The sequence below is a fragment of the Camelina sativa genome, chromosome 16 (assembly GCF_000633955.1).
Source record: "Camelina sativa cultivar DH55 chromosome 16, Cs, whole genome shotgun sequence".
Lineage (NCBI taxonomy): Eukaryota > Viridiplantae > Streptophyta > Magnoliopsida > Brassicales > Brassicaceae > Camelina > Camelina sativa.
The window spans coordinates 3640887-3650995 of record NC_025700.1 but is presented as its reverse complement, the minus strand read 5'-3'; the positions used below and the strand labels follow the sequence as shown (position 1 = coordinate 3650995).

The 10109-nt window shown below is 34.3% G+C and overlaps 2 protein-coding genes across 3 annotated transcripts; both read left to right on the top strand.

Moving 5' to 3' along the window:
* Window positions 1–3995, top strand: LOC104749607 (cellulose synthase-like protein B3). The gene is made up of 9 exons (XM_010471274.2): window positions 1–381; window positions 544–862; window positions 972–1097; window positions 1227–1349; window positions 1735–1938; window positions 2086–2224; window positions 2529–2713; window positions 2835–3185; window positions 3331–3995. Exons 1-9 carry the CDS (start codon window positions 119–121, stop codon window positions 3919–3921), a joined length of 2301 nt encoding a protein of 766 aa, XP_010469576.1. The 5' UTR covers window positions 1–118; the 3' UTR covers window positions 3922–3995.
* LOC104749606 (cellulose synthase-like protein B3) lies at window positions 4758–9952 on the top strand. Of its 2 annotated transcripts, none has more exons than XM_010471273.2 (9): window positions 4758–5094; window positions 5246–5564; window positions 6684–6809; window positions 6933–7055; window positions 7454–7657; window positions 7779–7914; window positions 8394–8578; window positions 8656–9006; window positions 9319–9952. In XM_010471273.2, the coding sequence occupies exons 1-9, from the start codon at window positions 4832–4834 to the stop codon at window positions 9880–9882; spliced, it is 2271 nt and encodes a 756-aa protein (XP_010469575.1). In that variant the 5' UTR covers window positions 4758–4831; the 3' UTR covers window positions 9883–9952. The 2 variants fall into 2 exon arrangements, with proteins under 2 accessions (XP_010469575.1, XP_019093041.1); XM_019237496.1 differs by lacking the exon at window positions 9319–9952 and having other exon boundaries at window positions 4759–5094; window positions 8656–8851; window positions 8934–9010.

Here is a 10109-nt window from a genome sequence, read left to right as displayed (position 1 = left end):
ACTAGTACACATTATATACACACAAGCACTCATAGATGCGAGGCATTATTTAATCTTAACCCATTAGAAACATATCAAAAACACCCCCGCAAGAAAGGCCACAAAAGATCCTCCAGCAATGGCGGAGTCAAGTTCTTCCCTCCCTCCTCTTTGCGAGAAGATCTCATACAAATACTATTTTCTAAGAGCTGTAGATCTCACGATTCTAGGCCTTCTCTTTTCTCTTCTCTTGCATCGAATCTTACTTATGAAACAAAGCGACAACGCATGGGTTGCGGCTTTCCTCTGTGAATCTTTTTTCACTTCCGTATGGCTGATTATTACCTGCATAAAATGGAGTCCTGCTGAATATAAACCGTATCCTGATAGACTTGATGAAAGGTACCATTTCATATATTTTACACTAGATTAACCAATATTCTTATTAAATTTGTATAAAGTGTATCGTTCATTATATTTATCTTTCTACTCTTAGTTGAGTAGTAAATAGCAAACAAGATATATATATATATTTTTAATCGCATAGCAATTTTTTAATATCAGGGTTCATGACCTACCATCCGTAGATATGTTCTTGACCACGGCGGATCCCGTAAGGGAGCCGCCGATTCTCGTTGTGAACACCGTGCTTTCTCTGTTAGCTGTGAACTATCCGGCAAACAAACTAGCTTGTTATGTTTCGGACGATGGATGCTCACCTCTCACTTACTTCTCTCTCAAGGAAGCTTCAAAGTTCGCCAAGATTTGGGTTCCGTTCTGCAAGAAATACAATGTTAGAGTTAGAGCACCTTTTAGATATTTCTTGAACCATCCGGTCGCAACAGAAAGTTCCGAATTCAGTAAAGACTGGGATATGATGAAGGTAAAGAAGGATTTGTCACACGACGCGTATTCGTTTGATTTTGATCTGTGTTTACAAATTGAGTTAATGCATTTATTGAAAATGAGTTTTTTTTTGTGATAATTTAAAGAGGGAATACGAGAAATTATGCCGGAAACTGGAAGGTGCCACCGGAGATTCCCATTGGTTGGATGCAGATGATGACTTTGAAGCATTCACAAACACAAAACCAAATGATCATTCAACTATAGTTAAGGTATTATTTCTACAATTTATCAAAGTTAAAATGTTGTCTCTAACTATAGTAAAAAAGTTAAATTTTACTTTCGGTCATTTGCATAACAAAAAAGGTTAATTTTATCTTGTTTTATGTCTTTATGTGAAGGTGGTATGGGAGAACAAGGGAGGTGTAGGAGACGAGATAGAGGTCCCACATTTTGTGTACATTTCAAGAGAGAAAAGACCAAATTACTTTCATAATTATAAAGCTGGAGCCATGAACTTTCTGGTTAGTGAATTTTCTCAAACATCTCTCTCTCTCCCTTTTTTTTTTTTTTTTTTTGCAATGTCAAAGGACATACAAATTCATGCGTCTTTTCAAGAAAGGTAAAACAGTTAAGAAGAAAGTGACATATACTTCCCGTACCCAACCATATACATAATAGTATTATATGTACCATATGTTCCATGTGATATATATGGGTGCAATCACTCTTTGCATTTTGTTGCATGCTTGCATGTGACAATCCACATTAATTTTTAAAATGAAAGGGTAACCAAAAAGTTCCGAACCTAGGTCTATAATCTTTTCGAGTATGGGTGATATCGGGTGTAATTATGCATTATGCATAGCTATTTGATGCGATGATTGAGCGTAAGATGAATTTGAACAGGTACGAGTGTCAGGGTTGATGACAAATGCACCATACATGTTGAACGTAGACTGCGACATGTATGTGAATGAAGCAGATGTGGTGCGACAAGCAATGTGTATATTTCTGCAAAATTCGATATCGAATTCAAACAATTGTGCTTTTGTTCAATACCCTCAAGGTTTCTATGATTCTAACGCCGATGGACTCGCCGTATTACAATCAGTTAGAGTTCTCTTCCTTACTATTCATTTGTTTATTTCTAATGTTGTTATATAAAATCTTCTTTTAGCTCATATAATTCTTTTGTTAAATCAATCTATACTTAATTAATCGTCTTTGTTTTTTTTTTTTTTGTTGAAATTTTTTTAGTATATAGGACGAGGAATTGCGGGAATCCAAGGATCAATATATGCTGGCTCAGGATGCTTCCATACTAGAAGAGTTATGTACGGTATTTCTTTTGACGATTTAGAAGATGATGGAAGAAGTCTTTCTTCAGTTGCTACAAGTAAGTACTACTGTCTACTGAGCTAGATTGTATAACGTAAAATATGATACTTATATGTCCTAAATAAATAAAAAGTACTACTGTGCAAATTCATAACAGTTTTATTGGCTATCACGTTTTCATATAGCTGTTTAAAACATTATTTAATAGTACAAAGTTATATATTATAACCAATCTCTCTTAGCGTGAAAATTTGTAATGTTTGAACAATATAATATTTTTACCGTTCCATCGTTCTAATCTACACATTAAGTTATTTTACTCTTTGTCATTAACGGCTCTTGTGTCGTTTATTTTAATTAAGGGAACTATTTGGCTGAAGAAAATTTAGCGAGAGAATTTGGGAGTTCTAAAGAGATGGTGACATCGGTGGTCAATGCATTACAAAGAAAATTAAATCCCCAACACTCATCCCTTACAGACTTTCTAGAAGCGGCTCAAAAAGTTGGGCATTGTCACTACGAGAACCAGACGAGCTGGGGCAAAACCGTAATTATCTGCTCTGTTTAATCAATAATCATTACTACTCTAACACATTGATAATTAATAACGCCTTGTTGTAAAATAATTACCCATAATAATGCGTTTGCTACATAAATGAATTGTGCAGATCGGTTGGTTATACGGTTCAACAACGGAAGATGTGCACACAAGTTTAGGAATCCATTCGAGAGGGTGGACTAGCTCATTTATTTCTCCGGATCCACCTGCTTTTCTTGGAGCTATGCCACCGGGAGGACCAGAGGCGATGGTCCAGCAGCGAAGATGGGCGGCAGGAATGCTCGAAGTTCTTTTCAACAAACGGAGTCCATTGATCGGAGTGTTTTTTGGAAAACTAAGATTCCGACAAAGCTTGGCTTATCTTTACATTCTGACTTGGGGTCTACGGTCAATCCCCGAGCTGTTCTATTGTCTATTGCCTGCTTATTGTCTACTCTACAACTCTGCCTTATTTCCCAAGGTGGCTCTCTTTCTCTCTCATTAGCAAAATTTGGATTTGGGTAATGAAAAAGGATAAAACTAGCATAACCACTAGATTAGTCTAGGGTGAGAAGTTTAATGCTTTTTTTTTTAAATTGTCATTTTGCTGTTTTTTGTGGCTCTAGGGAGTTTATTTAGGTATAATCTTCATGCTTCTGGGGATGCATTGTCTTTACACTCTATGGGAATTTATGAACCTTGGGTTTTCCGTGCAATCGTGGTTTGTCTGCCAATCATGTGGGAGGATAAATACCACTTGTAGTTGGTTATTTAGCATCCCTGATATCATACTCAAGTTTCTTGGAATTTCGGAAACCGTCTTCGTTGTCACTAAAAAGACTATGCCCGAGATAAGGTCAGAATCTGAATATGGAAAATCTCAACAAGAAGATGATTGTCCAAACCAAGACTCGGGTAAATTTGAATTTGATGGTTCGCTCTATTTTCTGCCCGGCACATTTATCGTGTTCGTGAATTTAGCTGCTTTGGTTGGTTTTTCGGTGGGTTTACTACAACGATTGAGTCATAGTCACGGAGGAAGTAGTTCCGGTATGGCAGAGGCTTGTGGATGTGTTTTGGTGGTAATGTTGTTCCATCCCTTTCTAATGGGCATATTTGAGAAGGGAAAATATGGTATCCCGTTGTCTACTCTTTCTAAAGCTGCTTTTTTAGCAGTTTTATTTGTTGTTTTCTCTTTGGGAAAACTAGTATACTGATATGGGTTTGTTATGCACACACCGTTAAGTTTATCATGACATTGTCTCAATTGATAATGATATTTATGCAACTAGTTTTCTTCTTCATTATATATATATATATATATATATATATATAACGTGCCCCAAACTAAGGTTGAATTACAAAAAAAACAAAAAAGAGTTTTTCTGACAAATTAATATCATTATCGTCTTATCGATCAGTGTCAATCATTTTTCTAAAAGTTTAAACATATGGGGTTGCAAAATGTGTGGAAAACGAGGAGACTATAAGTCATACATAATTAATCTTATGTGCCCGACAGCAATTGCAGTGCTAGGCACTTTAGCCATTCCATCAATTCTACAAATCTTTCTCTCGCAAAATATTTTGTAAATACAAGATCCTTAGAAAACACCACCTAGCTATATTGATGTTATAAAAATACCACTATCTACATATCTATATTTGGCAGATCTGCATCCGTGATAAATTTTACAATCAATACAATAGTATATTTTTGATTCCAAAATCATAGTTACTAGCTATTGAAAAAACCAGCTCTACATTTTTACTACTCAGATTGAAGCTGCATTTATTGTAAAACAGTCTTTTTGTTGAATATAATTTTACATTCATACAAAAAAAATGACAAACTAGTGCAGTATCATTTGACTATGATTAATTTATCTTTGTCCGTTTTCTAGATAATACTAGTTTTAGCAAAACAAAATCTTGAGATCTACGCAATTTTATCTCTTTCTCAGCTCTCACCACTCGTTTTATTATAAGTATATCTTGTCAGAATAATATACTAGTACACATTATATACACCACAAGCACTCGTAGACGCGAGGCATTATTTAATCTAACCCATTAGAAACATATCAAAAACACCCCCGCAAGAAAGGCCACAAGAGATCTCTACCAATGGCGGAGTCAAGTTCTTCCCTCCCTCCTCTTTGCGAAAAGATCTCTTACAAAAACTATTTTCTAAGAACTGTAGATCTCACGATTCTAGGCCTTCTCTTTTCTCTTCTCTTGCATCGAGTCTTACTTATGAAACAAAGAGACAACGTATGGGCTGTGGCTTTCCTCTGTGAATCTTTTTTCACTTTCGTATGGTTGATTATTACCTGCATAAAATGGAATCCTGCTGAATATAAGCCGTATCCTGATAGACTTGATGAAAGGTACCATTTCATACATTTTAGTCACGATTGTATACAATAAACCAATATTAATTTGTATAATTCATTATACATATATCTTTCTACTCTTAGTTGAGTAGTAAATAGCGAATAACATTTTTTTTTTAACTGGCCTAGCAATTATTCATTTCAGGGTTCAAGACCTACCATCCGTAGATATGTTCTTGACCACGGCAGATCCGGTAAGGGAGCCGCCAATTCTCGTTGTGAACACGGTGCTTTCGCTGTTAGGCGTGGACTATCCGGCAAACAAACTAGCGTGCTATGTTTCGGACGATGGATGCTCACCTCTCACTTACTTCTCTCTCAAGGAAGCTTCAAAGTTCGCCAAGATTTGGGTTCCGTTCTGCAAGAAATACAATGTTAGAGTTAGAGCACCTTTTAGATATTTCTTGAACCGTCCTACCGTAACAGAAAGTTCCGAGTTCAGTAAAGACTGGGATATGATGAAGGTAAAAAAAGGGTTTGTCATACGACGCATATTAATTAGTTTGATTTGGCATCTGTGTTTACAAATTGAATTACTTCACACTATTTTTTTTTATATATCAAAATATAAATTATTGAATTTTAAAACAATAATTTACCAGTGCACATAATCATATATGAACACTAAAAAAGATCTTTCACTCATTTAGTCTCTCACAAATATAATAATATTATTTCTGTTCACTTTAGTTCTAAACTTTTTAATCATTTTTTACTTTCATTGGTGAGAGATCCACTTAAGTCTCTCATTAGTCTATTTTTTTTTTTTAATGTAATTTACTATTTGTAATGTAATTTAACTCAAAAAATATCTTTTAAGTCATATAAACTTACATTTAAAATATATTTACTTATATTAACTAGTTACATTTTTTTTACAATCTATAACTTGTTTGGTAAATGGTATAGTCTATAATAGAAGTTACTACTATTGATACGCGTTATATTTTCTTAAAATTAAGCATTCAATTACATAACATAAAATCATATTTTGGTAATACAAAAAGGAAGAAAAAAATATAGGAAATAAAATTATTATAATATATGATTTACTAACATCAAATTTTAAATATAAAATTTTCAAATCTCGGAATTTGTTTAAACTAAAGTAACATGATTACAACTAATAGTATTAATCAAAATAATATTAATATATAATTTAAACTTATGCATAGTGAAATTTGTTTATTTTATTTAATGAATTATAAAAAGATTGAAAAATTAATTACATATAAAACTATTTAATTAATTTGAAACTTTAAAACTAATATGGATTTGATTTATCATAATAAAATCTGAACCAATTATGAAGAGGCATGTGTCTTTCATATAAGTGGTTTTTCAAGGATCTCAAAGTTTCTCATCGGGTTCTCGGATAGACTCGATGAAAGATTTCCACTATACATGCTATAGTATTCATTATTTGCAATTGTAAATAAGATAAACTATAGGAAAAACGTAAATGTCACGAATTTGCGTTTACAAATTCCTCAAAAAATCTTTATGCATGAAGTTGTAAGCGCAAATTTATTTCGTATTATATGGGGACTTTCTTGAAAATTTGTTATTGTAATAATATAAAGAGGGAATACGAGAAGTTATGCCGGAAAGTGGAAGATGCCACCGGAGATTCTCATTGGTTGGATGCAGATGATGACTTTGAAGCTTTCTCAAACACAAAACCAAATGATCATTCAAATATAGTTAAGGTATTATTTCTACAATTTATCAAAGTTAAAATGACGTCTCTAACTATAGCAAATAATGGTTAACTTTAATTTTAGCCATTTGCATCTATTACATATAATCTTGTTTGATGTGTTTATGTGAAGGTGGTATGGGAGAACAAGGGAGGTGTGGGAGACGAGAAAGAGGTCCCACATTTTGTATACATTTCAAGAGAGAAAAGACCAAAGTACTTTCATAATTATAAAGCTGGAGCCATGAACGTTCTGGTTAGTGAATTTTCTCAAACATCTCTCTCTCTCTCTTATATGAGAAAGTGACATATACTTCCCGGATCCAACCATATAATAGTACAATATGTACTACATGTTCCATGTGATATATGAGTGCAATCACTCTTTACATATTGTTCCTTACTTACATGTGACAAACTGACAATCCACATAATTTTTTGAAATTAAAAGGTAACCAAAAAGTTATGAGCCTGGGTCTATAATCTTTTTTAGTATAGGGGAGTAGAGCATGCGAAGTCCTCTTCGCATTGACTTAGTCGAACTCTTCCCTTTTGGAACGGATATCTGACGAGATAGCGATATCGGGTTTAACCATGCATTATGTATAGCTGTAATTGATGTGATGATGGAGCGTAAGATGAATATTTGAACAGGTACGAGTGTCAGGGTTGATGACAAATGCACCATACATGTTGAACGTAGACTGCGACATGTATGTGAATGAAGCAGATGTGGTGCGACAAGCAATGTGTATATTTCTACAAAATTCGATATTGAATTCAAACAATTGTGCGTTTGTTCAATACCCTCAAGATTTCTATGATTCTAACGCTGATGAACTCGCCGTCTTACAATCAGTAAGAGTTCTCTTACTATTCATTTTGTTGATATACAAAAATTTCTCTTAGTTCAGATTTCTTTCGTTATTACATCAATCCATACTTACTTTGTATTTTTTATTTGTTGAAATTTAATTAGTATTTGGGACGAGGAATTGCCGGAATCCAAGGATCATTATGTGCTGGCTCAGGATGCTTCCTCTCTAGAAGAGTTATGTACGGCATTTCTCTAGACGATTTAGAAGATGATGGAAGTCTTTCTTCAGTTGCTACAAGTAAGTACTACAGGGAAATGTTACAATATATATTATGGTCTAGACTATGCTAGATTGTATAACCAAAACTTTTTGTTTTGATTAATGATACTTATATATCATAATAAATAAAAAGTAGTACTGTGCAAAATCATAAAATATAATCATCCTCATCCACTAGGGATGTCTTTAAATAAAATAAAATGTGTATGGATTTATGTCTACCCATAGAGATTTGTGTCTACAGAGACACTTTAGATCTCTAAAAATAAAAGTGAATTTAAATTTAATATTAATGATGTTCATATAAATAATGATGTTCTATGAATTTGTTTGCATATCACGTTTTCATATAATCCTTCAGAACATTATTTAATAGTACAAAATTATAACCAATATGTTAGCGTGAAAAATTGTAATGTTTAAACAATATAATATTTACCATTCCATCGTTCTACTCTACACATTAAGTTGTTTAACCAATAATGTGTTTTATTAAGGGAACTATTTGGCTGAAAAAAATTTAGCGAGAGAATTTGGGAATTCTAAAGAGATGGTGACATCGGTGGTCAATGCATTACAAAGAAAACCAAATCCCCAACACTCATCCCTTACCGACTCTCTTGAAGCGGCTGAAGAAGTTGGGCATTGTCACTACGAGAACCAAACCAGCTGGGGCAAAACCGTAAATTCTTAGCTCTTCGTAAATTCACTCCAACCCCATTAATAATGTAATACGTTTGCTCTATATGAATTGTGCAGATCGGTTGGTTATACGGCTCAACAACGGAAGATGTGCATACAAGTTTAGGAATCCATTCGAGAGGGTGGACTAGCTCATTTATTTCTCCGGATCCACCAGCTTTTCTTGGGGCTATGCCATCGGGAGGACCAGAGGCAATGCTCCAGCAGCGGCGATGGGCGGCAGGAATGCTCGAAATCCTTTTTAGCAAACGGAGTCCATTGATCGGAGTGTTTTTTGGAAAACTAAGATTCCGACAAAGCTTGGCTTATCTTTACGCTTTCACTTGGGGTCTAAGGTCAATCCCCGAGCTCTTGTATTGTCTATTGCCTGCCTATTGTCTACTCCACAACTCTGCCTTATTTCCCAAGGTGACTCTCTTTCTCCCTCATTAGCAAAAGTTGAATTTGGGTAATGAAAAAGGGGATAACAAAATTATTAGCATACACCATTAGATCACTTGAAACGATCTATCTCAAAATTTAAATAATAGTTTCTTTATTGGTATATTTAAACTCATCATATAACTAATCAAGTTCTCGTTTAATTTCTAGGGTTTTCGTTTGTTACTAAGTAAAAATTTCTTTATTGTTATATTTATACTCATATCATATATATAATAGCTTCTTTATTGACAAATGCACTGTTTTTTTTTTGTTGCCTGTTGTTGTTTGTGGCTCTAGGGAGTTTATTTAGGTATAATCATCACGCTTGTGGGGATACATTGCCTTTACACTCTATGGGAATTTATGAGCCTTGGGTTTTCCGTACAATCGTGGTTTGTCTCCCAATCATGTGGGAGGATAAAAACCACTTGTAGTTGGTTATTTAGCATCCCTGATATCATACTCAAGTTTCTTGGAATTTCGGAAACCGTCTTCGTTGTCACTACAAAGACTATGCCCAAGTCAAGGTCATCAGATGATTGTCCAAACCAAGATTCGGGTAAATTTGAATTTGATGGTTCTCTCTATTTTCTACCGGGCACATTTATTGTGTTAGTGAATCTTACTGCTCTAGTCGGTTGTTCGGTGGGTCTCCTACAACAATTGAGTCGTAGCCACAGAGGAGGTAGTTCCGGTTTGGCAGAAGTTTGTGGATGTGTTTTGGTAGTAATTTTGTTCCTTCCATTTTTAAAGGGCATGTTTGAGAAGGGAAAATATGGTATCCCTTCGTCTACTCTTTATAAAGCTGCCTTTTTAGCAGTTTTGTTTGTTGTTTTCTCTTTGGGAAAGCTAGTATACTGATATGGGTTTGTTATGCACACAACGTTAAGTTTATCATGACATTGTCTCAACTTATAAGCTATTTATGCAAGTAGTTTTCTTCTTCATTATAATATAACGTCCCCCAAACTAACGTTGAATTACAAGAAGAAAAAAAAGTTACTCTGACAAATATCATTGTCGAAATGGCAATCACTTTCTGAAATTTTAAACATATGGGGTTGCAAAATCTGAGGAAAAGGAGGAGA